The sequence below is a fragment of the Tauraco erythrolophus genome, chromosome 1, assembly GCF_009769465.1.
Source record: "Tauraco erythrolophus isolate bTauEry1 chromosome 1, bTauEry1.pri, whole genome shotgun sequence".
NCBI lineage: Eukaryota > Metazoa > Chordata > Aves > Musophagiformes > Musophagidae > Tauraco > Tauraco erythrolophus.
In genome coordinates, this window is record NC_141465.1 from 16,270,471 (window position 1) to 16,298,362 (window position 27,892).

A 27,892-nucleotide genomic window follows, 5' to 3' on the forward strand; every position below is an offset into this window, starting at 1 on the left:
TTGAGCGCTCATCAGCTTGGTACAAAGGTTAAGCTAATCTAGCTAGTGCTCCAAAGCACCATGGACCGTTTTCTTTCTGGAGTTTCACACAAGTATTTTCCTGAAAGGTTAGGTAAGGATTGAACCTCCCTTTCTCTGAGAGCAGTCAGTGGCGATTGACTTCAGCTGTGGGCCCATAATGACTATAAGCTTCCCCACAGAGCTTTGCCAATTCCCTATAAATTCTAGTCCCTGACATCTGTGTCACTTTTGTCCTGAGCTCTTGCTGAAAAGAGTTATCTGCTGCTGCTGTTGTCTGGAGGTGCCCCAGATGAGAGCGGCAGGCAGCTGCCCTTTGAGGCTGAAAACGGCACACGTGCATTCCCTGTGATCTGTGCTAGTTCGGAGGAGGAAAGACTGCATTTGGGAGGAACACCTGACTTATTTCTGGTGGGAGTGCGTAAATCTTCATGCCTCTGTGGAGGTTTTACGGTCTATAAAGTGCGTCCCGTTGGGGAACGTCTCTTTATGAGCTTTCTCTGCCCCCTCATCAGGGGTGTGGAACTGGAAACTAAATCACTTTGCCTATGCAGCTGGCTGTAAAGGAAGGGTGACGGCTTTGGGATCACATAGTAGAAAAGCATGGGAGAGTCAGTGCAAGTCCAGTGCCTTCCCCACCTTCCTCTTCATTTCCAAGCATCCCAGCCAGGTGAGATGGTTCCCTGTCAGGGAAGGGTCAGGGCAGACTGGCTGGGCTTTCTCTGAGCTCCTTGTGATGCTCCCTAGGAAATAGAGCTCCACAGCTTGTCTTCATCCCACACTGCAGATAGGTAGCATGAATGTTGAGGGTGGCAGGTGATTGTGGGAACTCTGTGGGATGTCCCAGAGGGTTTGTTTGCCTTATCTGTGATCAGGAGTTCAGGAAGGCGGATTTAGAGGTTTTTTTGGCTCCTTGCCCAAAACCTACTTGTCAGCTTTAGACAAATTACTAAGATTTATGGAAATATACTGATGGCCTCTTGCTGCCAGGCTTAGGTACAAGGATCCTTCCTGAGCCAACTGACCACCTCAGTGAGAAATGGCACAAGCCTGGACCATGGCTTGGCGAAGGGGGCAGGGGGCTGAGGTATTCCAAGGCGTGGGAAAGATGGCACAGCGGAGGCTGCTGGTCTGCGTGAGAGCAGACATGAGTTTTGTCTGCGTCACTGAATGCCAGAAGCCCAACCTGGCTTCAGAGGGTGATTGCTGTAACAGTCCTTCCCCTCTCTGTTTCCTGTAAATGTCTGCTTTGAAACTGCATTTCAAACGAGTCTGATGCTCCAAGAACAACATTAACAGTGAAGTCTCAGTGAGTTGACAGAAAGCATCACAACAAAAGAGTCAGGAATGTGCTAGAGGTCAGGCTGCTCTGAATACCTCTTAGTCAGGAGGTAGGGACTTGAAGAAACAGGGATGCGGCCTCCTTACAAGGCAGCTCACAGCTGGCACACTTCAGCCTCCATGGAGTCCTGAGGAAGGCTGGCTGTCAGTTTCTCCAAATTATGTGCAGTGGGGAGAAGTAAATTACAGGTGCTGTGAGCACTGTTTGTGGATGTTTTCTCACTGACTTGCCAGCCCTCATGTTCTTGGCAGCTGACCTGTCAAACAGGTAACTGGGAAAACCAGTATTTGCTTTGTGTTCAGAGGAGTTAATGAGTCAGACATTTAGGATTCACTGTCTGCACAACAATGTCCTATTGATATAAACAAAACAGATCTGTGATCCTGAGGCTGCCTTTGTAAGCAGCAACGCAATATTTACTGAGCAGATGCCTGGAGAACAAGGGATCTGTACGTGCTGGTGCTTTAACTCTGTGTTGAAAGATTCAGCTGTGTCCACAGCTCAGCTATATTCACTACAGGGAAGTCTGTTACAGCAACGTATAGATTTGGAGTAAATATTGTATGTGTGTTTTCAGACAAGGGGAAGAGCTATGAAAAGCTTTAACTGTAACAAAGGGAAACATTGAACAAGATCCTCCCATAATTAATACGTACAACCAGGCAAAGCTGCAAGTAGTGCAGTACGGTGTGTGGCTTCTAGTTTCCTAATGCGTGCTGCCCACTGAAACCTGCATTATTCCCGTCTCATATTTCTGGGGAAAAATCGGGGGGGAGGGGGAGGGAGTGGCATTTACACGTTTCAGGCGAACAAACACAACACAGGTCTGAATTTAGACAGAAAACAGTTAAACCACTGGAATGGACGGCGTTTTGCAGCACAGTAATAAAGGTTTCAAATTAGCACTGCTACGGAGGGGGTTGGGGGCTGTCAAGAGCACAGTCCTGAATACAAGCCTGTAGTTTAGTTTTGCTGTGGTTGACGTGTAGTCTTTTGTGTTCTGTATCCAGGTGGATTGCATACGAGGGATGTAATTTTTTAGGAAAGCAGATTCTGCTGGAACCCGGTGAGATTTCAAACTGGAATGAACACAGTGGCTGGAAAGCAATTGGCTCCCTTCGTCCTATGAAGCAGGTACTGTACCACTGTATGAGGACAATTTATTTGTTGTTTTGGACAGGGATGAGTGCACAAGCATCAGCTCTACCACTAAGTATAATGGTGAGCGTTGTACTCTTTCAGTCTTTCAGAAGGACCTACTGGATGATTACTGAAGCAGAAAATTCCTCTAGTGGCAGTTACTGAGATCTATATTAGGCTCCTAAAGGGAAATAATTCCTAGTTTCTTGGAACCAAGTTTTGTTTTTCTGAATGGCTCATTAGCATGTTCTGTAGATGCTCTATTTTTACAGTTTTGCCATATAACAATAATAATGAGAAAACCAATTCTGCATTGGCGTGTTTCGTAATTAACATAAATGGAAGCAAATTTTATTGTGCTGTAGCCTGGATTTCCAAAAGAAGCAAAGTTTCTTCAATCCCACTAGGCTTTCCCTCTCTGCCTCACCCCAAGTAACACCAATTTCAGTCTCATTCAAAGAGTCAGGTCTCAGAACCACAAAGTTCTGGGGAGCTTTGTGAAAGGTAGGTAGACAAGCAAGACCGAGATAAACGCCCCTCAGTCGAAGAAAAGCAGGAACAATTCTGCTTCTCTGCCTTTCCAAGACGCATCAGGCAATCAGCGACGCACAGAAGCTCCAAACCAGTCCAAGCACCTGTTGCCGCGTGCCCAGCCACAAAGCTGTGGGAGGGCAGTGTCCAGGCAGGCAGGAGAAGGGCAGGGGAGAGCAGCAGGGAACGTCAGCAGTAACTGCACTGGAAAAGAGTTTTTGGTAGCTCTGCTTCTCACAAGAACAACTTGTTTCCTTTTAGTGACAAATGCTGCTTTATTTTTAAACACTAGATTCAACTGGGGAAATGTTGCAGTGAATAGAAATAATCATCTTCAGTAAGATTATTATCTGCTTCCCCCCCGCCCCAATAGTTGCTAATCTAAGAAGCTGACAGGTCCCTGGAATTCTTTGGAAGTGGCAACTACCAAAGGATCCCATTTTGCCTCTGTTTTTGCAAATAATAATGAAAATTATTTGTGCTGATCTTAAAACCAGCATTCTCTTCAGCCAGCAATCTAAAGAGCTTTTGTATTTGGTAACTGGTAGCGTTATAAGGCCTACTTCAGCTGCTTTACTGGGGCTTTGGCATTTGGGGTTTACGTGATTTTTTTTTTTTTTGGCTTTGTTTTGTTTTAAATCCAGCAAAGTGAGGGCTTCCTTGAGTTTGTGCGGTCACCTAGCAGTGCTTGACGCTTCTGTGCGCATGTGGTCATTTTTTTTGAGACTGGAGTGATGCTACAAACCTGCACCACTTTGTATTTCTTCCTTCTGTCTCCATTGCAAATTACAGAAATAGTCAAGTCTGCCGGTGTAAGAGGTACTGCAGGAAGAAGCGAAACATTTGAAACTCATGCAAAATGAGACACAAATTTTGCTCTGTGACTTCGTAGTACGATCTCTTCCTTGTAAATAACTGTACACTATCCTAATACACATTAGTTTGTGGATGCTTGGTGGGAGAGAGGCTGCATTGTCTATACCTTAGAGTTTGTTTTAATATGAAAAAAAAGGAGATTCAAAGCTCCCAGAAGAAAAACTATGCTTGAATTGGGTTCCAGCAGAGCTGCCCTTTATAACTCACTGCTCTTTATTTGCACCAAGATCAGTGAATAACGGAGCAAAAGCTTGAACCTTGTAGAAGCCCTGCAAAATCTCCTTATTTTCTGAGTAAACTGAGTAAACAAGTCAGTCCCTGTTTTCTGTATATGTTCAAAAACAATGGTGAAACTCTCTGCCATATATTCCAGTTAAATGGGAGTTGAAGTTGCTGGATACGTCACTCAGTGAGTTTTGTGTCCTAATAAAAAGCTTGTGGAGTGCAGCCCTTTTGCTGGCCTTGGAATAAGTGAAATGTGCAGAACTAGAGATACTTGCATTTCACAGGAATTAGTTCTATAGACATACTTAAAAAAAAAAAAAAAACCTTCTCTGCCATTGCTGTTTACAGCTGTCTGTCTGCATGTGAAAAACACTTACAGCTGCTTTACATGCACATTTGTTTCCAACAAAAAAATTACTGAACATCCTCATCTGAAACTGGTGGGAACATATACTTTAGAAACTGATGTAAGGTGGAGGGGAGGCATTCTCACATCAACTTCCTTAATCTCTGTCTTATAACCATCTTCCTTCCCGCTATTTCAGCCAGCAGTGTACCTCAGAGTGAAGAACCGAGCCCAAGGTAAATATTTGACAGTCGCTGGAAGCCTGGCAGATATAAGAGCAACATCAGTGTGTGCGTCCCCATACAATGGCAAGAATACCCAGATCTGGCACTACTGTCGTGGACTCTTCAAATCCAAGGTGAGTTTCCAAATGGTGGCAGTGGTTGGGTTATATCACCTCCTGTCCTTTCACCTTCCCTTCTTGCTGTCACTGTAGGGCTAGCATTAACACCAGGACAGCTTTTGGCCTCCCCCATGCATCTTAAACCAAAACTGTATAACCTCGACATCCTCATACTACGTATAGACAGATTGGATCTGTCTGCTTTGGCAAGTTGCACGACTCTTCACATCTGTCGAACAGGACTGATGTTCTTGGAAGTAGGAACCTGGTTTTGTCTAAACTCGCAAGTTTCAGTTCATACCTCTAAAGAATTTCTCTGAAAAGTAATATGTGAAGAAAGTAAGTGATTTTGTATTAATGCTGCCCTTGGTAGTCTGTTATTAATACAAAGAGCTGGTGGTTTAACATAAGAAACACCTGAATTAACAAAGACCACCACCTTTGATCAAGCAGCTGGTCAACTGCTGAATAATCTGTTCCTAGCCTGCTTGCCAGGCTTTCTGCCAACTACAGCATGATACTGCAACATGCTCAGTGCCTGAAACACAAACAAGTCAGACACAAAACTGAGGCATTGTGGCCTGCATCTCACTTCTCCCCTTGTTCCGTAGGCTAACAATGCCTGTCTGGATGTCATTGGTGGCAGAGATGTGCCTGGGGCCAAAGTCGCGCTCTGGGCAGAACATGGGAAGGACAGGCAGAAGTGGAGGCTCAATGAGGATGGAACCATCAGTTCATACCTCAGCGACCAACTGGTGCTTGATATTAAAGGTATTTTGGGAAAAAAAGAAAAAAACAACACAACAAACACCTCACATGTTTTAAGTGCGTGTTTTGAGTGATGTTAATTGCCATATTGTACTTAAGGTTAAATACTGAATCCTGTCTTTCCTATTAGGTTTATGCCCAGTTGCTTGACAGTGGGACAAGAAGCAACAGGGCAGGGGGCAACCTTACTCTTTTGATCCCAGAGGTTTATCCTGATCAGATCAGATCAACTGTTCTACTTGAGGGAGTTCAGTAGGACTGATGGCAAGAAATGCAAGTTACAGAAGACAAATGGTGAAGGAAAAGCAACCACAGAATAGGTGTGGCTCAAAAAGAGTCCAGTGCTCACTCCTTATGTTTTCAGGCTGGTTAAAATTGTCATTGCTCAAGTCCTAGTCCTTCTAATTATCCATCACAGTAGAACTACCTCACTGGAGAATGCCTGTTCCTCACACACAGTTTATTTAAGCCCTGCTGCCGGCACTAGGGAATGGTAGTGCCTGCAGTGGCTGGTTATGAGGCTGGGGGCTCTGTGGTGCTCTCTTCTCAAATTAAAGGTCTAAGTAAATTAATTAGTAGCCAGACACCCCTGCAGGGCTTACAGAGCCCAGTGACAGCACATCCCACAGGTGAAGGAATCAACCTTGTCAGTGAACGCCTTACTGGCCATTGCACATCTGACCTCTGCAGCTCAAACTTCCTGATCATGAATTCTCAGCCCTGTGATGTTGAACTAATAGAGTGTTCCTGGCTTCTGGAACTAAGGAGTTTAACTATCATTACTAATTCATGAATGGTTACTCCATTAAATGCAACTGGTAATACTGAGTTTTCAGAGTGCTGTACTGCGTAGGTTTGCAAAATACAACACTGAAGGCTGGACTGGCGAGATACCACGGGACAGCTCTTTAGAACACGTTTCTTTTAGTGGGTTTTTATTTCTGGTACTATGATAAAGAATGCACTGTCAAGAGAAATTTTAAGGACTTCCTAAGTTTGTGATTGAAATGGATATGCTACCCTAAATAATCTCACACATTTCAGGGAATCTGTGTATTTCTGCTATAGCAATATGTGCCTTAAAAATCCAGACACATAGCAGGCGCTCAGGATCCACCAAAAGCAAAATCTCTTTGGAGTTGCTGTTTCTGTGCACAAAGGTGCCTTTGAGACTCCAGTTTGTGGTACACTCTGCTTCCTCACTAATGGAGCTCCTCAGGGCCTCAGCTGACAAGTGACAGTTTGAAGGAGACAAACATACAGGGGTAGAGAAGCAGACACCAGCCCCCTACCTTGTGGAATTTCTATTTTTCAGCTTAGTCATGCTTTTTGAAGATCATAGATAGACTTTTCCGAGCATGTATTTTTAAAATTTTTCCTTCATGATTTTGTTTTCGTTTGTTTTTAAGGAGGAAATTATTATGACAAGAACCACATCATCATGAATCAGCCGATAGATGACAAACATTCACAAAAATGGGATATTGAAATATTGTGAGTAAAACCCACCACACAGATGGACCTTGTGTGGGTTATTAACACCTAGAGGGGAAAGAAAAAAGAAACAACTACTGAAGTCACACACCACTGGAACCTTAAGCAGCAACTCCTCTCTACTTTCCTTCATACCAAGCACCAACTCCAAAACCAACTGAATTTTGCACAGATTTGGAAGATGGGAGGTTGATCTGATGGCTTTCTGCAGGAAAGCTGATTCTTAAGAGGCCGCTCCTATGAAAGTCACTATTACTCTTCAGCTGAAGTATTAAAAGTAAATGCAAAAGACTAGACGTAAGTTTTGTGGGATAGGAACTGCAAGAGAGAATATGGGAAAGGTTCTTCAGAAACGTTGTCTTCACCTTCCTCTTGAACTGATGGAAGCTCGCTGAAGAATGAATGCACTAATGAGCTTGAAAGAGGCGGAGGTGGACATCTATGTCCCAAGTAAAACTGGTCAGGCTCCAAGTGATCCTGAAGCTCAAATTATGTATCTTGCTGAAATGCAATTTACTTTATTCAAAAAGACAGCTTTGAACTGGAATTACCAGCTGAGTGTGTGAAATGAGGCAACAGAGAAGCCTGACTTTCACCCCTCAGTGTTACTTTGTCTTCACTTGTTCCAACAGTACCAAATTTTCAGATTCAGGAACCAGTTTTGCTGACCCATGTCCCTTTCCCAACCCATGAAATTGTGAGTTATGGCTGAAGATCACCTTTACCATGGAGCCATATGTGCATGGATCGAAAGAGAATAAAAGGTCCTGGGTCCGGCCAGATTTCTACAAGGGCTAGCTGCGTTTAGAGCAGAAATGATTTTAACTCCAGCTCTATTTTTTGATGTATATAGATTAATTTAATACAATGTAATTTGGTCTTAGAACCATGTCTTCCTTCAGAAAATAATTCACCCTAGTATGTATTTTCAAAGGTGCTAGCAGCCTGCACCTCAACGCTCGCTTAAAGAAGAGAGTAACCGCACGTCAGTGTTACTGTGGCTCATCAGCAGCACATACGTCTTATCCCAAAGGATGAGGACTTTGGTCCAGACCTCAGCATGCTGGTGCTTCTCTCAACTTCAGCACTATGCAGCCAGCCTACCAGCTACCACTTGAGACGTGGAGCCAAACACCTCGTTGGACTGTGGCTGCTGCAGGTGTGAAAAGCTCCTCACTCAACGCTGACACATACAGAAGGAACTGCAGACAGTCGCAGGGCTGTGAACACCCCACTGGTAACTTCATTGGATTTTCAGCATCACTAAATTAATCTACTTCATTGAAAATGTAATTATTTTTTTTTGCTTATTTGTATATGGAGGGTATGTATTTCTATAACTATTTAAAGAGCTTAGGTTAGGTAAAAAGACAGGTAACCAAAAGCTGTAACTATTCCAGTTGTGCATTCAAACAGGATTCATCCCCAAACAAGCAAAACCACGTAACTCGTTTGCCACAGAAATAAAATATATCTATGTCTATTTTTATATGAAATGGAGTTCTATATAGTACTATTTAAAAAAAAAAAAATCTACTTGCACTTACTATTTTACATTCTAAAATTATCATAAATCTGCTGTTTAAGGAACATCTTCAAACAGTATATATTTTTCCAACTAAAGCACTTGTTTAGCTTTTTGTATGTAAGTCAGTATATCAAGTCTTCTACATGTGACTTGCTTCCCATATGAAATTTTAAAAGCCTGTGTAAAAAGTTTAGTCTTTTACACCAACAATGACTAAATCCTATTTGGTGTGTCGGTGTTACATAACAAAGTAAATCAGGCTTTTTATTTAAGAGATCTTGAATGTAAAATGCTAAGCATGTATATTTTAATTGTATAAAACTTTTTTTAGGAGGAACATTTTGCTTGTTGATTTCTTTTTAAATAAACTAAATACAGCAATAGTTTTCAGCAGATGTCAAGCACGTTCCTGTAACCTATTTCCTTTCAAATGGGAAAAAAAGGGATAAGTACAGTGAATATATGTGACTGCTGTTACGTTAATTTGCGTATCAAACATCGATGCTCAAGGGCTAACATAACTGGACTGCTCCCATCAAAACCCACTCAAATGAGCATTGAAGACACAGATTCCCTTTACAGGCCTGGGTTACTTTCACCTTAAACTGGTGCTGGAGGAGGTAGAGGTCCAGAGGTAGCAGCACCTGAGAGGAGGAAAAGGGTTTTCTTGGGGAAAGTCTTACCCCTTTAGGAAACAACATACACAGCTTTTACTGAGCAGCTTTTGTTCTCTCAGGGCAAACAACCAGAACAAACGGGTTTTCTTGCTGGTGAACTTTACAAATGAAAAAACAAGTCAGTGTTTTTTGCCCAAAGTCCTGCAGCCTGCTCCATGTATACCTTTAGCTGTCCTCCACATCAAGACATAGAGCCAGAGGAAAGAGGATACCACAGCACTGCTGTTATACTATGAGTGACTTCATCCATCCACAGACATGGAGCTGTGGCTCCTTGGACAACAAGCAGCTTACCTTTTTTTCCCTGCTGCCCATTTTCCCAAAGCTAAGGAAAAAAAAAAGTAACATTTGGCACCAGAAAGTTGCAAAGTGTATATATATATATATTGCAATGCTTTGTTAGACAGCAATACAAACCAAAGGCTGGATGGATAAAAAAGTAATTTAATAAGCTGTTCCTTCAAGATCTTGATTCTTAATGGCCAGAAATACTACTTCCAGGAGCAGCTAATTCACAAAAGCATCAAATCACTTCAATTAGACATTCAGTCCATAGTGACAGGGCAAGGTTTTCTTTCTCTTCATCTGAGATAAGGTTAAGCTCTTTAACATTAACAGTGCTGCTACTCCAAATCTGCTTCAGTGCATCCAGGTATGACAACGGAAACCGCAGTCCATGAGTCTCCTGGGGGGAAAAAAAATAAAAAAATCCTTCAGCTAAGTGCAGTGTCCCTTATTACACAACAGCGTGTTAGGCTATAGGTACTGATCAGCAAGCGTGTGCTCCCGTCGTTCCTGCACCACACTTTTCCACACACACCACGCACTGAGAGCATCCTGCAAAAGATGCAGTATCATCCTGCCGACTTTCTTAACAGACTAATAGCTGAAATTTCTTACGTGTTCTAGCACACCTTATGAGGTAGGAAGGCTTAAGGTGTGTGACTTCATCACATGGCTTCCACACTGAAGAATTAAATAACTTTAAATTTATACACTTGCCTAACCCTTCCCATTTTAGAAAAATATAGGTTTCTTTCTGTCTGGCACATGCAGTCTTTGGATGTAGTTTGACAGAATCACAGTGGACCTCCATTACCTGAAGGGCAAGAAGTTATATTGTGGGATTTGCACATACTGTACAGGTGCCAGTGTATGACCACAGCTACCTGTGTTCTCTATACTCTCAAGGACCAGTAAGATTTAATTTAGAAGGTAAGTAATAAGTAACTGCCAGGCAAAGAGCCTTGCTGCAAGTGCTGAGACAAGACCAGTCTGTGTTCTGCTTTGCCTCTACGGTATTTGTGCAGAGCTGTATTCAAGCGGTTCAGGTCACAGACCTGAGCGAACGCTTCCTACTACCATAAAGTAGAACAAAACGTTCCAAAGCTCACAGCCATCCTTCAGGAGTACTCATGGCTTGAGCAAAAGCAACTGAACGTGTTCAGTAAGAATGGCGCTGAACCATCTGCAGCCTTATTGACAACATAAAAAGTTTCCTCCTTACGTTTCACTTGGAGAGTTGATGCTTTACTCCCAGTGCTGACCCACTCCACACCCCTAAAATGAACACCCTTGTCTTGCGGTATGTTCCAGTGGATACGGAACCTAGTAGGGTTCAATATGGCACAAACACGGCACACGCGGTGCAGTGATCCCTGCTTCTCGTGAGCGCGTGCTGGCAGATCCGGTTGCCTTAGTAAAGGATGCAGCAGTAAGAGACACTTCTAGCCACTCCAGCAGCTTTGCTGGCCAGGCCATGAGGCATGTGCAAGAAATCCTGTTAACATCTCACACATTTAATTAAGCATGAGATGATGACATTACTTGGGTCAACTATTAACTGCCCCTGTGTGGCCGCCTCGGCTCGCTGGGTGCTTGGGGGATGGGCAGAAATGCTTTGGGTGCTGAGGAACACAGCAGAGCCCAGGTCCCCACTACCATCTCGGTCAAGCTTGTCCGATGCAGCAAAACCCAACATGGCACCGTAGGCTGTGTTGCATGTTTGTGGGAACAAACCTGTGATGTGCCTTCCTCACTAGTAGCATCATCTTCCGACCCCATCATGTGGGTTTCTCTCCTGTTCTTTAAAGAATGATATACATAAACCATTTCTCTGCGAATTTCATCCTAAAAGACAGCAGGAAGAAAACGGTTACATATGATCCACACCCTCAAATTCATCTCACTCAAGTGACAATGATGTTAGCTCCTTAATTCTGGAGTCCACTATTACATCACTGAAAGCAATTCACCTTCCTAACCAAATGATCCAACAGCCATTTAGTACAGCAGTAAGGCAGTCTCCAAAGCATCATTGAAAATTTATTTACAACCTACAATCTCCTGCCTCATACTGCCTCTACTAGACTCACAGGACCAATGCTGTACAGAAAACATGCCGTCTAAGGGGAACCTCCTAGAAGGGCTTCACAAAGGAGTGTGCATCAATAAATTTCCATTCTGATACTGATCTGTCTCTTAAAAAAACATATTCTTGTTATCATTCCTTGGTGAAAGGTGTGCAAACAAATTCAGAGCTCTGGGCAGGTCTCATGCCAAATTTGTGGGCATGTGTCTTGCATGTGTGCTGTCATTCAGGACTTATCTGTATGACATCAGAAGGCAAGGTGGCAAAAAAAAAGTTTCCAAAACCTACACGGTCTCACAACAATATGAACACAAACAAAATGGAGGAGAAAAATCAAAGTTACAGTATGTTTTTCTTAGAGGGAAACATTTTACTCATGCTAAAAAAATTGTACAAGATAGTCTGTCCCATCCCACCCCCCCCCCCTTTTTTTTAAGACAACAAAAAGCACTTCTACAACGTCATACTAATAAACATTCATAGGTAAGTAGTCTGAACACAACATAATCCAAGATGCCAGCATCTATTCTGTGGAACAACAGTAGTGCCGCTGGCACCTGCTTGGGTACAAAGACAACGCGGAAGACTAAATGCAACCACAGTCAGCAGCAGCTGCAACCAAGAGAATCCTCGTCTCTTCAGGGCACTTATTTTTATAACTTATTCATGCTCTTACATACAAAGAATAAAATAAAAATCCATTCTGAAGAGCTATAGAGGCCATTCATCAGCTGTACTGATCTATCCCATCTAACCTCAGATAAAAGCCATGCTCCAGCCATGCAGAATCACAGACTAAATTTAGTTCTGTAGCCCTTCTCCAGAAGGCAAGGCTGTGCTGCATTGCTGCTCGACAGCAACCCCCTGCTCTCCTACCGAACCCTCACGGGATGCAGCATCCAACCAAGTGTAACTGCGTGGCCCTTCCAGACCAGTACCACAGAGCAACACCTCGCGCTCCCACCCCAAGCATGTGAGGGTGGCTTCATTGCACTTACAGAATTCTCTTGATCCGGTTCCACCGTAATGACAGCATGATCTCGAAACTGCAGTCTGATTTTGCTATCTATTTTTGGCAATTTCCCACCTAAGAAAAAATAAATCCTCCATTAGAAAGGAAGGAAAACAGTTGAACGGTGCAAACTGAGCCCTCCGTGCGCTACCCGCTCTTCTGTGGCTATATTTTTTGTTAACCCATGTTTCAACACCCACATGTTCTCAAACTCGGGGGAGGGGAAGGGGAGGCAGGGAGAGGAGAGAGGGGTTTTTACTCTCTCACCTTTACAGTCTACAAATAGCAGTAACAGCATGCTAGAGCATAAGGGCAAATTCTACCAGTTTACATTCCCAGTACGCAGTAGTTTATTAAAGCTGCCAATTTCACTCTAGGACAACGTTTAATTCACCAAGAGAGACGTGTCATTTCTCCTGCTAGACACAAGGAATTAAGCAGCAGAGGTGTGCAAATGCACGCGTACAGCCTAGCACAACACGAAGCTGATGCTAGACTGTAACCTTTGCCTACCATAAAATACCAAAGCCGTAAGAGGCAGAGTCAGCAACAGCTCCACCATCACATCGGCCAGTTTTGGTATCTACCTGGAGTCAAAGGATCAGAGTCACGTCCCAAGCAAGGTGGCAACCGGTTCATAATGAAATCCTTCTTCATGTCAGATGATCTCAGTTCTCTAGTGTTTTCCAGACGGTCTGCAAGCTGCCTCAAAAGGCTACTCAGTTTTTTTGTCGAGTCAGCTACATCCACCTGCTAAACATTCACACAGAGTTGCTCTCACATGAACTCAAGCTAAACAGACTAGCCGAAAGAGAGAGAGGTGCAGTAATGCAGAGAAAATCTGGACATTCCTCTTTTATCTTTGCAAAGGGTAACATTCACTCCCAAAACAACAAACTTTGTTTCTTTTACATGTTCCCCACCAGCTGTTCACACACCAAAGCTGATGCTCACTTTCCCTTGCTCTGGGGCTACCTGCAATGCTAAAGGACTTGCAAGTGTAATTGAAAGAGAGACTTGTTCTTTCTGTGTGCTGTTAAGCTGACCAGCAGCACAACTGGGCTACTACAAACAGGTCACAGAACAATTTACAGCTTTGCTAACTTTTAAAGATTCAAAAGGTTGGCCTGACAGGAACTATGCCTGTCTGACAGCTCCAAAGCAAACAACATCATTACTTTTAGAAGAAAACAAGCCATAAAAGGACACATGAAAGAAAGTCAGTGCTATGAACTAGGCAATGCTTCACCTGGAACAAACCTCGTAACAGTCATCCTGAAGTTTTCAAAAGAAGTGGTTGTGCCACTAGAGAAGAGACTGCACTGAGCTTTCAGAGTAGATCAAGAAGATACATGCTTGCCTTAGTGCTGAAGTTTCAGCTGGATGCACTATTACTCCCTTAGTCCCACTTACTTACCATAAGCAGTTGCCTTGGTATGCTTGTCCGCAGCACCACATCTTCTTTTGCTGTATCAAACACGAGGCCAGGAATTGCATCCAGTAAGAAATCTCCCCAAGAGCTGAAGGACAGGAAGAAAAAAAAAATATATTACTAGAATAGTTGCACTGAAATTAAATAGACATCTTAACTGATGTAAAGGGCTGGAAACATAGTGCACCAATCCCAAAATTGCTTTGTGCCTTTGGCCCTTCTTCCATTATCACTCTGTAGTCCCATGCACTCTCATCTCAACTGCCTACATGTCCTCACTAGCTTCAGGTCAGTGGCACTCCTACAGAGGGAAGGAACTGGCTTGAGAAGGGTCCAGTTTGTTCTGCTTCAGGTGCTGGCCATTTACCAGTGGATTCGGTTTAAAGGTGATCTCAGCGAATGAGGAAATTCCTATCGAGGCCATTATTATCCAACGGCACGCACCTAACGGCCTCACTGCATGCAATGAGGTGTGTGGGGTTGTATCACTTAACATGCTTGTGAGACACCTGGATTGAAGGAGGAAATGTACCCAGGGTTAGCAAATCCAACACGGCATCAGTTTTTAGCTTTGCTACAAAATTAATTATGACCCCAGGAACAAGACCCCAACATCTCTCTACAGGGATTTTAAAGACACCTAACAGAAATCTTGTCAGTGTCTTGTTTGTGCTGAATCCCCATTCTTAGCCTACGTGTTTTTTTTTAAATTGGCCTTTGATCTCTTTGCTTCTGTTCCCCAATTGTAAGAAGAAACCAGAGGAGGGGAAGGAGGACTAGTGCCTGCACCTTGCTTGCCTAGCTTGAGTCAATCTCATCAGGAACAGGCGTGCTGCTCACACAAAAGTGCTGACCTGTCCACGTGTGACCTCTCCCTACCACATCCTCAGAGGCTGGTTCAATGGGCAAATAACCAGGGCAAGCGCCCAGCATCCGAGGCTGCCAGCAGACTCCCAGCCAACTAAGGGCAGGCAGCAAAGCAGGGCCTGTCCTCCAACATACACTTCACTCTCTGCTCTTGCTCTCCCTCAGCACTCCCTATTTTCAGCACTGTTCTCTAGACACTAGGTTTTTTTTAAAAAAAAAGGTATTACTTGCTACAGTCTCATTTACTCTCTTTTTTTTATCCACTCAAGTGTTCCACTATTCGCTACACACTGGGAGGGAAGGACTCTGGTCAATAAATAGAATTAGATATCTTACAACTTCTTACTGCTTCCCTTCTCCATCTGCCAGCAACTGTCTTCAGCTACTCATTGCCTTTCCAAACTGCCCTGCTTATACTGAACTCACACACACGCGCGCTTCTCTGCCTGCTGGGATCTGGCCCAGAGGAACCGTCCTCCAGCACACAGTGGAGTCCCTTTTGTCTTGGTGCCTAAAATCCTTGAGAGTGCCACCAGCACTTCGTCCCCTTCCAGCTCCTTCTGCATGTGCCACTTCCAGAGCAGTCACAAGGACTCCAAACATCCTCCATAATAAGGACAGCTATTTTCAAGGAGTTCTCTTCAATCTTCCAAGGAAATGTTTCCAGACCAAACCAAAATACCAGCCTGTATCAGGACTGCTGCTTATTTTACCTATGCTTGCTGAAAGCAGGTGCAGAGGCAGGCACTTACACTTCATCACCAATAACTTTAATGGATGATGATTCCATTTTTTATCCTTAGAAGAACAGCACTCCTCAAGCTTTTTCTTTTTCCTCTTCTCATTCCAACACAAACGCCCAGGGAACATGCTCCCCGACAGCACCACTTCTCAGGTAACTCACTTGAACTGGCATCTGGCTTACACCATCACAGAGAAACTACAGTGACTCCACATAAGCTTGTCAGGTCTCCAGCAACCCTGTTACAAGGAACTGAATTCTTGTCTCCCGGCACTGCTTGACCAATAACTCCTCATGGATGGAGCTGGACAAGCCCTGTTCTGTGTATTCAGGAGGAGTCCTGCACACAGTTCTGTAAAACATCACTCCACCAACAAGCCCAACACCCACTTATTCTACTATCACTCTTCTGTCTGTTCAGTTCACTAAACCAGGGGTGAGAGAAGCGCCAGGTCAACACAAGGAAGCACTAGGACAAAAAAGGAGGAAGAAGGAAGAAGCCAGATACCTCTTTGGAAGCCACTCACTGCTGATCACCCTGAACGTGACATCAAACCTGCCAAAGCAGCTCAGCACTAATATTGCCTCCTGCATAATAAATAAAGTCAAATACTCTTTACAACAGCAGTCAATGCTTACAGAAAATAGCTTTTTTTTTCTTTTTGCCTTCCGATTAAAAGTGATTAATTTATATGAGTGTAAATTAAAATCAGCTGACCCCAATTTTTATGAAGACTCACACCTTTGAGTGGCTTCATCTTAACCCTTTCTCCAACTTGGAGGACTGGCCACATGAAGAGTTACCAGCAGTACTGACATTCTGGGCTTCCAGAAGGGTACAGCTGGTGGTTAGAGATTCATCTTACAATCATCTAGATTGTAATCGTATGCCCAAACTGGTTCTGCCCTGTTTTGTGGCTAACAAAAGTCCTTCCCAATTCCTAATGCAGGCCAGTGACTCCAAACCCAGCATCTGAGAGGCTCATTAGGCGGCAGCAGCATTTCCCTGTGTGATGACAATGTTTCAGCAGGCACAGGATCAGATGTGTTTCAAAGGAAACCTGGTTGCACGCACAGGGTAGGAGATGAAAAACATAGATAAGTAGAAAATATTTGCGAAGGACGAATTTGCAGCGAGTCTGTCGGAGTAGGTGTGGGTGACTACCAAATGAAGGAGAAACATGATGAAAGAAGTAACTCGTGACTCTTTATCTGGGTTATGAAATGAACAATAACTTCAGCCACTGGGGAGAGATTCTTAAACACAACAGTGAGCTTGCAGTTGGAACATTATCTTCCACATTAAAGTCTACACCAGGTAAATAATAAAATAACCAATTAAAAAGCAGTCAAGCTTGCTGCACAAAAACCTGGTGAAGAGGCTGCTTCAGACAAGGGTCTCGCTCCCCTCCTTCCCCCAAACCTTCAATTACTGCTACCTGAACACTAGCTTAGATCTGGTTACTAACAGCAGAGCACACATATAACAGTGGGGTACCTACATATATTCCATGTCCCCGCATACCTGGAGAGAAGGTGACATGCCCTGTCCCTGTATTACTCACACAAAAACAAACCACACGAGGGCTAAATAGAATGAACACAGAAAAGAGGTAAGCAGAGCTCATTAAAAAGTGGTTAGTTTTTTTAAGAAAGAGGACATCACTTCTTTGAAACATTGGTTTCAGGTCTGTACTATTCACACACATCACCTGGCAGAGGAAATCCATGTTCTGAAAAGCCATACTGAAAAAAAAAAAGTAAATAATAATTACTTGTTTTGGTAGGTACTGATGGTCACGTGTGTAGAATAGGAGATCCCAAGTGGAGTGTCAGCTTGGTGAATAGTCCCTCTTGGGAAGTACAGTAAGTCACCTGGCTGCAAGAAAATGAAAGAGAATTGATATATTTAGGGCACCTGGTCAAACTTTATTGTAGTGAAAACAGAGAAAATACTCTCTGAGCAGACAGATTGACAACATATCTTTTTTAAAATCACAAAATAGAGAGAAATTGTACACTTTATACACTCCACTGTACACTTTAATAACATAAAGCACCCTAAGCCAGAAGTCCGATACCTTAAACTTTCCAACATACTGTCAATATTTACTATACACCTGTCCGAAAGCACGAAGCAAGCTTTTAACATTATAGAACATGCACACTCCAACTCAGCTGCACAAAGAGGACCAAGAAGCAGCTGAGATGAACCTGCTGACAATACAGCAGGTTTGCAGAGAAGCAGTGCAATGTGAATTTGGTCAGATCACATCAAAAGAAAGGCCAGTATTCCACAAGAAAAGCCGAATATTCTATAAAGATGGTAATCTGTTACAATACTGTTGTCTGAAATTTTCAGTTAAAACACTTAAAAAACAAGTACAACCTTACTCCACCCTATCTTTCTTCTCACCTATCTAAATTAAATCTCCACACTGATAAAAATTTAGATTAAGAAAGTCAAGATAAGAGAGAAGTGCAAAGCACATGAAATTGCCTCCAAGAAGGAAAAATCAGTTTACTTATGGCTTCTCCTATAAACACCTATATAGTTGGACAGTAAATCAAAGAGAAAATTCATAAAGCAACAGTGATGAAATTTCATTCTATTTTAATTTTACCATTCCTTAAATTTGGTCACATCACCTACTTCTAAAAGCCTACCAAACTGTCTAACAGAGATGTATTTCAAGTGACTACTACTTGATTTTTCACTGAATTGAAAGGTCTCTTTAGATTATGAGGCTTCACAGGACTTGGCAAGATCAAGTCTCTTCATTCATTTATAACAAGCTGTAGAGCATCATAGATCAGCTACGTACGATTTACTTGTTCTGAAGCAAGCCTCTAGTGGGGACTACACTAACCACGGGTATTCTGACTTCTCTTCATTTGCTGTGTTCCACATCCCCAGCAAGAAAACAAACTGGAGGGAGGGTCGCACAGGGGAAGGGTAAGAGCCCTGAACACCTACCAGAGCAATGACAAACTAGTCTGCAAAAGAAATTATTTCATGCTGTAGCACCCCATGCCTACCACTAAGAAGTCGGGGATCATGATTTCTCAAAGCAGTCTTGGCTGTGAAGTCCAAGTCTTATTCATCTTATCTGCCAGGTAGTCTCATCAACATCACTCACACAGCCAGCAAGCACAACGCTCTTCAATTAAAATAACCAGAATCTTCACAGCCTCCAGGTGGCAACACCCAGATTGGGGCAGGACAGAGCGCTTGACAAGAGACAACATGGATCTGATCACTTTGCTGCCTTCTTACTTCTGAATTGGAGGAGGGAGGGGCAGACAAGGGAGAAGTACCAGCAAATTAAATGGAAAAATCACCCAAGGCGGCGGCTAGATGGCCAGCTACCAAATAAGCTCTGTGCTTGGCATCAGTAACACACCAGCCATGGCCACAGCCTGTCGCAGTGTCACCAAGACAACACTGCAGCTTGGGACCTTATACACAAACCAGTGTGCCTTTGCTCTCAGTCAGCTACTGGTTTTCTGTGGGAAGGGAGACCACCACTAATATAGTCTCTAAGTGGTTCATTTGTTCTGAACTACCCAAGGACGGCAGACTGCAGACAGAAATGCAAAAATGAGAAAGGAAATATTCTAGAAAGTTGTTCAGGGAGGAAATAAGAGTCATCTGACAGCACCCTTGTCAGAGACAGCTCAGGACAATCAAAATCTGACTGCGGCCACCTGGAAGAAACGGGTCATGGGAAGTGAAGAACATCAAACAGAAGAAAAATAAATTAAAAACTTCAATCATTTTTAAGCCCTTTTCAGAGAACAGTATTTTCACTCCACTAATGTCAGTAAAATGGTCGGTAAAATACATCATTATTCCATATAAACCAAAGGCATCGGAGTCCAGCCCAAAATATTCCAGAAATTAAAAAGGGAACCGTAATTTACTAGACTTTGCATCACCCAATACATCATGACAATGGAATATTACCATCTGTCAAACCACACAACTAGTGATGTCAGTATCATATCCAATGTGTCATGCTATTCCTGAACTACCTAAACCCAAAGCCAGGTCTGAACACTGGGAAGAGCAGAGATCTTGCAGAGGGAGGCCCCGTGACATGTCAAAAGGCACAGAAACTAATGAGGCTCCCAACACAGAGCAGCACTGCCTGCTGGATAAGTAACACGCTTGGAAAGCACAAGCACATAAAACAGAATGGGACAAGTCCCAGGCCCCTGCACTGAATGGGACTGCATTCTTTAATCTTCATGGAATGCTCTTTTTATTCCCAATAACAAAAGACAGCTGAACACTTGATTTTCAGGTTTGGGGAAAAATAAACCAAACACACAATTAATACAGCAAGTTAGCATGGGATTTAGTTCAGGCTTCTGTTTATCAGCCAAGGATAAATATTTAAGTTTAATTCACCAGAACAGTGACAACCTTCGTTAGAGCAGTAAGTCTCAGTGCATAGAAGGATTAGCATGATTGATTACAGACAGCATGTAAAAGCATAAAAATGTTTCATAACCATATATAAACTCAATGTTTTTTCTGCAGGCAACTCTACCAACATGATCCAGGAGTCAGGGTACCCAACTTGGAGAATATTGGAGAATTTCCAGAAATAATTGGTTTCTTGGTCAATTATTTAAATACTAAAGCAAAGTATACCTTTGAAAAAGGATAGGTTAGACAACTGTCAATCACCCACATCTCTTGTGCTTACAGTGTTTTGTGTTCCAACCCTCCCCTCAATTTCGTAACTGTCGTTATGTTCGTAACTCAGAATACTGTCTTCAAGAAACGGACCATTTTAAACATGACAACTTTTCTGGCAACCATAGCCCAGACCACAGAAAGCAATTCCATTTTAATACCTTCAATATGAATTCATGTGTGGGATTCCCAATCCTGTCTTCTGATTCAACATTATATTCCCGAGCTAAATGCACCGTTGGTTTATAGAGTCGCCAATGTTTCTCTCCTTCTAGCTGAAGGATAAACACCTGCAAAAGACCATAAACCCAAATGCATGAGGAAGCCTTGCTGCCCCTTAAACATCCAACTCATCAGAAACTTTAAGTCATCTTCTTACTTGGAAAGTCTGTGTAACCTGCCAGAAATCAGGAACAGAAAGCCAACAGAAGCAACATAGGTTGCTTTTCTGACAACAGAAGAAACAGATTTCACCTTCCCTGCTCTCAGCTAGTCCACAGCATGGCAAATAGGATTCCTCTCACATTACTCTTTAGATGTCTATAATGCAGAAATTTACATTTGAACTATTTCTTTAGGCTCTACTTAGAGACAAGAGAGAGAAGAGTTGTGAAGTGCCATCTGGTTTATCCTAAGGTAGGCATTTGGAAATCCTTGTTTCTCTCCAGTCTCTGAAGTAAGTGCTAGACAACTAACTGAAAAGTCACATCTGCCACACAGACATTCAAAATATCAGGTGAGAGAGGTCTTATCACCATTCACCAACAAACAGAGCATTGGAAACATCTAAGGGATGCTGGGAGCTGACATATGTCAGAACATGCAGGTTGTGGGGCTGCTGAACAACAAGCACAAGGAAAATGAAACTTGAGATGTATTTAATGGAAATGAAAATAATAAAAAGCAAAAAACACATGTGACAGGATTTTTTGGTTTAGTTTAAGTGGGATAGCCCAACTTTTTTTTTAATGCAGCATCTGCTTGAATGAAGCTAATTTAAAATGCATTTGGACCACAGGCCTTCATCATACCAGTAACTTTGTACAAACCACAGGACCAATGTATGGGAACCAGCACAACCAGTCTGCTTTCACTGTCCAGCTGAAGGAGGAGCAAGTTCTTAGTAAGGCAAAAAGGACCCCTAGATTCTTTGGTGTATGAATGAAATGAAAATGAAAAAAGGTGCTAGAAAGCTTCTGCAGCTGGGAAAACAAATTCTCTTTTCATCTAATGGAAATATCAGGTCTGGAAAATACAGTTTATGTGATATTACCATTAAATATTACTATTAGTACTTTTTCAGTAAAATTATAGAAAAGAAATTACTATAAAGAAATACTTGCAACCAATTAACATAAGTTTCCAGTGGAAAAAAACATTTTTCTGTAAGTTATTTTATGAGAGACAGGAGGAAAGCGCACATACAGGTATCCACTAAAAGCCCACGCACAGTTTCACAGACAGGTTGTGCTGTCCTACCTCAACATCATCGTAGTGAGGAGGAAGGCCCTGCGACCCCTGGGGAGTAATGTAAACATTCGACCCAACCAGAGACCCGAAGTAGCACTCCAGCTTCTCCTGAATCTTCCACAGCTCCTCCTTTAAAAATAAATGATGCTGTTACTACTGAAGAGCTCGGCCAAGCCAGGCTGCTGCCCAGCCCACAGCCTCCCCATCGCTTGGGAGGTTTTCCTAGACAATGATCACATCCCACAGGGAGACAGAGGCTGGGAAGGCAGATGCTCTGTGTGAGTGTTTCTGCTGAAAGCAAGCACTCTAGACACAAAGGAAATTTGCCATGAAGGTAATCGGTAAGCCAAGAAGTCTGGTGCCCCAACATAGTGTTGACGTCTGTTCTCTTCCCTGTACCAAATTTAGGTTGCAAAATTTGACAAACAAGGCTAGACAGAGGAAAATAAACCACCCATTATCCCACCAACAGAAAAACATCTTCAGAAAATAAACACATGTAGGACTTACATTACATGGGCTAGCATAAAAGAGAGCATACAAAGGCTAGAGACCTTCTTCCAGTGACTCCAATCGTTCGGGCATATTCGAGAACAACTTTACTCATCCTCATCTGACATGTGACAGACAACACACCGAAGGGATGACTCTCATATCAGAAGATACCAACTACCTGACCTGCACAAGCTCAATTTCAATCAGCATTTACGTAGGTTCAGCCTAAGCTCTCGATTTCAGCATAGGCCATGCAACATTTCAACCTCACCCGCAGATGACCCTGCCACTGGCCATTACAGCTACACTCACACCAAGATCAGCCAGCGACACAAATTCGGGACTCAGCTGCATATTTGGGTCCTTATGGAACGCTTCACAACTAAATTGTGTTGACACCACGGGATAAAAGAAAGACTACCTAAATCCAAGTACCTACAAGTATCCAAGTCCTTTACACAACTGTGCAGATACCACTGCTTCATTCACACACGCAAAGATTGCAAAGGCATCAAAAAGAACAAGACAGAGAGGACACTCGGCTAACATGGGGTGCTACACTTCCAGGGTGCAATTCAAAGCCAATCCATTGGCAAGAACAGTGCAGTGTCCTGGAAATATTTTACATGGGTTTACACCTTGCCATTCACTGAAGGAAAGCAGTAAAAGAGCCCCTGTTTGCGCAAGGAAACAGTGGGGCAGAAGGGATAATTTCAGCAGACACAAATGCACAATCACCTATTTAGTGCATTTATGTGACAAAGTAAATTTTTTAAGCAGATCATTGATGTCCGCTACTTCCCTTGAATTTACTGGGCACAGAGATGAAGCTGTGCCTAGTGTGACTCAAGCAAAGTATACCACATTTTAAAGCAGGCATTAATTGTATTCAATGAAACGATCCAACCTTAAATCTCTGAGGCTGATGAAACTGTATCGTTGCCTTTTTCTGGTCAAAATCCTTCTTCAGCTGCATGTAATTCACTTTGCCTTCTTTATTTAAAACTTTCTTTTTTCCATTTACACATCTGCAGATATTTATATCTCGCCCATAGCATAGACCCTGGCTGCAAAGTTCCTTCAAATCTGACAACTGGAACAGGGACTGGTAGTAAGCAGCCACCAGGGGATCATTTCTCTGAACAAGAAGCGGCTTTTGCTCCCAATACTCTCTGAAAAACACCTCCTGTTTGACGGGAGAGATCAAGCTTCCAAAGAGGCTGTCTGGGTTCTCAAAACTCATGACAGTCGGAGAACAAGCTGCTTCCACCTTTGCTCGTTTACACTGCGCCTGCATTTCTTTTCCCATTTCAGCATGCTTTCCTCCTTTCTTGGGCATGTTCCTGTTCAAGAGGAGAGAGAACCAAAACAGTCAAACAGTAACACAACCTCAAGAGCTCACAGACCCAGAGCAGCTCCTTTTGCCTTATTGAGTGGGATATCAGCATATGCTGGGAACAACTCTGCTTTCAGGTGCTCGCCATTTGTTCCAAGCAGCAGAAAAAGGAAAGCCCATAGCAGGCCTCCAGTCCTCTCTCAAATCTCAGCAACCTCCAGAGGGCTCTACTGGAAGCTGTTGTTCACAGAAGCTCAAATCCTACAGCTGAGTTTATATTAAAAACGTGCACTGAAACCCAACAGCCACACAACAGATCTTTACAAATGCAGGAGTCCGCCCACCCAAAGAACCTGTGGTAGACTGTGGTTTTCTGCAGCAAGAGCTGCAAATTATTAAAAAGTTAACTCAGCTTTAAGAGATTTAATGGTAACATGCAGAGCAAGGTGGAGAGAGGGGACGGGATGAGAAACTCATACCCCGTTACACTTCCTTGAAATGCATTAACATTGGGAAAAAAAACGCACAATGAAGACTTCCCAATGACTTTCCAGCCAGTGGACGATGGAAGAGGATATGCGGCATTTCAAGTGCAGAACACAACCAGTTAACCACAGGCGCTGGTGTGGTACGTGTTAAGGTAAGCTTTCTTTTCAAGCTGGCTTACACATCATAAACCCAGTGCCTACACAGCTGTACAGTTACCAGACTAAAGCTTTAGCTTTAGACCTACAAAGGCGGCAGCTACTGCACTCAGGGTACGCTGACATCAGTACAACAGCACACACTAAGGGCTACGCAAGAACACAGTGAGCAGAAAACACGGCAAATGGGCATGGAAAGAGATAGGCCAAGTGAAAGAGTAGATAGCTGTGAGGGAAGAAGGAATATGCAACCAGGGTCAGTGGGTGAGGATGATTCAATTGGCAGGAGGGTTACAGCAGCTTCCAAAGAAACAGAAAAACCCAGACCAGACTCCCCTGCAGGTGGAGCAAGTCTTAGGAACATGAAGTAAGGGCACCTGTTTGAGGTCTCAGGTCCTGGGAACAATTTTATGCTAACTATATGGCAGTGCCAGGCATCTAGTGATGCTCATTAACGCAGTGGCCCACATCTCAGCCTCTGTCAGAGCCTCCAGACTGTATATTGAATGGCCAGGTTTAGCAAAACTAAGTTTACAGAAGACAGGGAACGTTGTTAGGCCTTTCTGTTGATGCCATACAATTATTCCTTATATCTAATCTAAACCTACTCTCTTTCAGTTCAAAATGATTGCCCCTTGTCCTGTCACTACAGGTAAAAAGTCTCTCCCTGTCTTTCTTATAAGCCCCCTTTAGGTACTGAAGGGCTGCAATAAGGTATCCCCAGAGCCCTCTCCTTCTTCTTCAGGCTGAACAACCCCAACTCTATCAGCCTATCTTTATAGGAGAGGTCCTCCAGCCCTCTGATGATTTTTGTGGCTCTCCTCTGGACTCTCTCCAGCAGCTCCATATCCTTCTTGTGTTGCAGACTCCAGAGCAACAAAGTATTCCAGGTAGGGTCTCACGAGAGCAGAGTAGAGGGGCAGAATCACATCCCTCAACCTGCTGGCCATGCTTCTTTGGATGCAGCCCAGGACACGGCTGGCTTTCTGGGCTGCCAGTGCACATTGCCGGCTCATGTCCACCTTTTCATCCACTAATACCCCGAAGTCCTCCTCTGCAGGGCTAGAGAAAAAACACAGCAAAAGAACGGACCTGTTCCTGCTTCAGGCAGGAACAGTTACTTCACGTTTCACGTCAGTATTTTTCAACTCGCACACCAGATGTACCCGTGTGTGAGCTCAGGCCTCTGAACGGGCCCACCAACTGCAGGGCACTCTGTCCCATCCAAAGCAATGGGCAAGACGGCCACGGAGATTCTGAGGCGACGCAGCCCTCACTGCTCTGCCACACCGGGCTACTATTAAAACTTTTTCCAGAAGGGAAAACCGCAAAAAACTGTGCTCCTACGCCCGCAGCAGCCATAGCTCCTCGCCCCCCGCCAGCCTCACACGCACGGCCGGGCTGCCGCGAGGGGCACCCGGCGAGCGACAGAGGCCGCGCTCCGCCGCTGCCGGGGCCGCGACTAAGCGCGCCCCGGGGCCGGGGACGGCCCTAAGCCGCTCCAGCTCCCCTGGAGGGCCAGCCGCGAGGCCGCCGGGCCCGGCGCTGCCGCAACGCGCCCTGCACCCACGGACGCCATTCCCTGCGTCCCCAGAGGGCGCCGAGCGCGGTGCGGCGGCGCTCAGCCCGTTCCTCCCGCCGCCGCCCCCTCGGCCCCGCTGACGGCTCCTCCTCCCCACCGCCCCCGCGGGCTCGGCTCCCCCCGCGCACTCACCCCGGCGCGCGGCGGCAGCAGGAAATGGCGGCGGGGCCGGGCGGGGAGCGGCGCGGGCGCCCCGGGGGGTCGGGCCGGGTCGGGTCAAGCGGGCGGCCAGCTGGAGGTCCGGGGGGAGCGGGAGGCTGCCGCTGACGCGCTGGGAGTCACGGGAGGAGGCGCTTCCGGGCGGCGCCGGGAGCCGCACCCGGCCGCGTCGCTGGCGGCGGAGGGGCCTGAGGTTCGTCCCGCCGGGAGCGAGGGTCTCCTGGCACGGCCCGCGCCTGTTTCCGAGGGTGCCGGAGAGCAGACGCTAAGCCGAGCGGGAGCGGCGAGGCGCGCCGGAAGGAGCCCTCGGGCAGCGGGAGGCGCGTCGTGGCCCTGCGGGCCGCGCGGGGCTCCGCGGCCGCGGCAGCCCGTCCCGCGCTCCCGCTCCCGGCGCGTGGCTGCGGCTGCTCCCGGGGCCTGCCCGTGGAGGAGCGCGGTTGGCAGCGATCAGCGCTTTGCCGGGGCTCGCTGAGGGTGAAGAGAGAGACGTCTGATAAGATACTGAGCGGGAATGATGTTCGCTGGTATCGGCCGGTGACGGTGCCCGCTGTTCCATGCCGTTTAACTTCGCTTAGTGGCGAGAACTTGATGTCAACCTTTTTTTTTCTTTTTAACTCCCAGACTAAATAGTTTTAAAGCAGTCACCACTTGAAAACATAATCTGTGCAAGAAGTATTTCTTCTCCATCTACACAAGTTATATAGCACGTATGCGCGGGAGAGAAAAATACTCCTTTTCTTGAAACCAATAGGAAATTACACAACAGTACCTCCAGTGAAGTTGTTATGTGGATTAAAGTAGGAGATATAACATAAAACCTTGTGATTATTTGTATAAAATTTTAGTTCATACACACAAAAGTGCCTGGGCTTTAGCTGCGTCATTTTTTCCTGGACCAAAATCTTGTTCTAGACCCCCTCAGGCTCCCTCAAAGAAATCTTTAGAATCCTCACTGAGCACGTGAAAACTTCTAGAAATATTTTTAGTTATCTTTATTAAAGATGCCTGTTATTCGTGTAATTTACATTAGCTGAAAGACATTAGAAAAATTGTCAGGTAGGCTTTGCTAAAGTTTCGTTCTTGTGTGCTGATAGCTTGAAGCATACAAAGCAGAACTGCCAGCAAAAGGTGAATTTTGGAAAACTCAGCAGCCTTACAATGCATGGCTAATGTAAGTAGAAAGTTGTATTTGGTATAAGTTACTAGGACATTTCAATGACAGTTAAGAGAGGGGACTGTGTTCTATCAACAACTTGAGGAGTGAAATAATAGAGCCTTTCGTATCTAAAATACTGGTTGAGATCCCTCCCTTTATAGAAAGTGGGTTTGCAGTCCTGTTCCTCCTTCTGGTGTGGTTGTTACTCACACAGTAATAACTCCTCCTTCCCCGTGGCACTAGCTGGATCTTTTGGATCGAACATTATGTGATTCCAGTGGGTTCTGCGTTCATGAATGCATCCAGCCAGCTCCTACATGCTGAACAGAGAAACTGGCAAAATGTAATACATGGGAAAAGGGGATGGAGGACAGAAGAAGGCAAACACTGCTTATCCTATTTAGTCCTTGCTCCGTAACCACCTGGACCACCAGCTGATCAGGACGTTGTGGCCCCTTCATCATGAAATACAGATTGATCAGCATGTGGATGGGTTACCAGGAGAGAGATTTTGGCAGGACTGAATCCTAAGGTTATCCTAATTGTACAAATGTGTGCAAATTAGTAAAATTTGAGTTTCCATATAAAGCATTTTTCTTGTATTGGGCTGTGACTTTCAAAGAAAAAGAAGAC

At 44.4% G+C, this 27,892-nt stretch overlaps 2 protein-coding genes across 2 annotated transcripts in view; one reads left to right on the forward strand and one right to left on the reverse strand.

Moving 5' to 3' along the window:
- Positions 1–9,002, forward strand: part of CRYBG3 (crystallin beta-gamma domain containing 3) — a 99,894-nt gene extending 90,892 nt beyond the window's left edge. The window contains 4 exon segments of the mRNA XM_086622928.1: positions 2,371–2,494; positions 4,678–4,836; positions 5,433–5,592; positions 6,999–9,002. Of these exon segments, the coding sequence (XP_086479054.1) occupies positions 2,371–2,494; positions 4,678–4,836; positions 5,433–5,592; positions 6,999–7,087 (532 nt within the window). The 3' untranslated portion in view covers positions 7,088–9,002.
- A 747-nt stretch (positions 9,003–9,749) lies between these two features.
- On the reverse strand, positions 9,750–26,101 carry RIOX2 (ribosomal oxygenase 2). Its single transcript, XM_086629913.1, has 10 exons — positions 26,077–26,101; positions 23,290–23,725; positions 21,897–22,016; positions 20,579–20,707; positions 17,488–17,591; positions 14,089–14,191; positions 13,259–13,424; positions 12,658–12,746; positions 11,308–11,418; positions 9,750–9,973 (listed from the first exon to the last, which is right to left on the reverse strand). Exons 2-10 carry the CDS (start codon positions 23,719–23,721, stop codon positions 9,812–9,814), a joined length of 1,416 nt encoding a protein of 471 aa, XP_086486039.1. The 5' UTR covers positions 23,722–23,725; positions 26,077–26,101; the 3' UTR covers positions 9,750–9,811.
- Between the last annotated feature and the right edge of the window lie 1,791 nt (positions 26,102–27,892).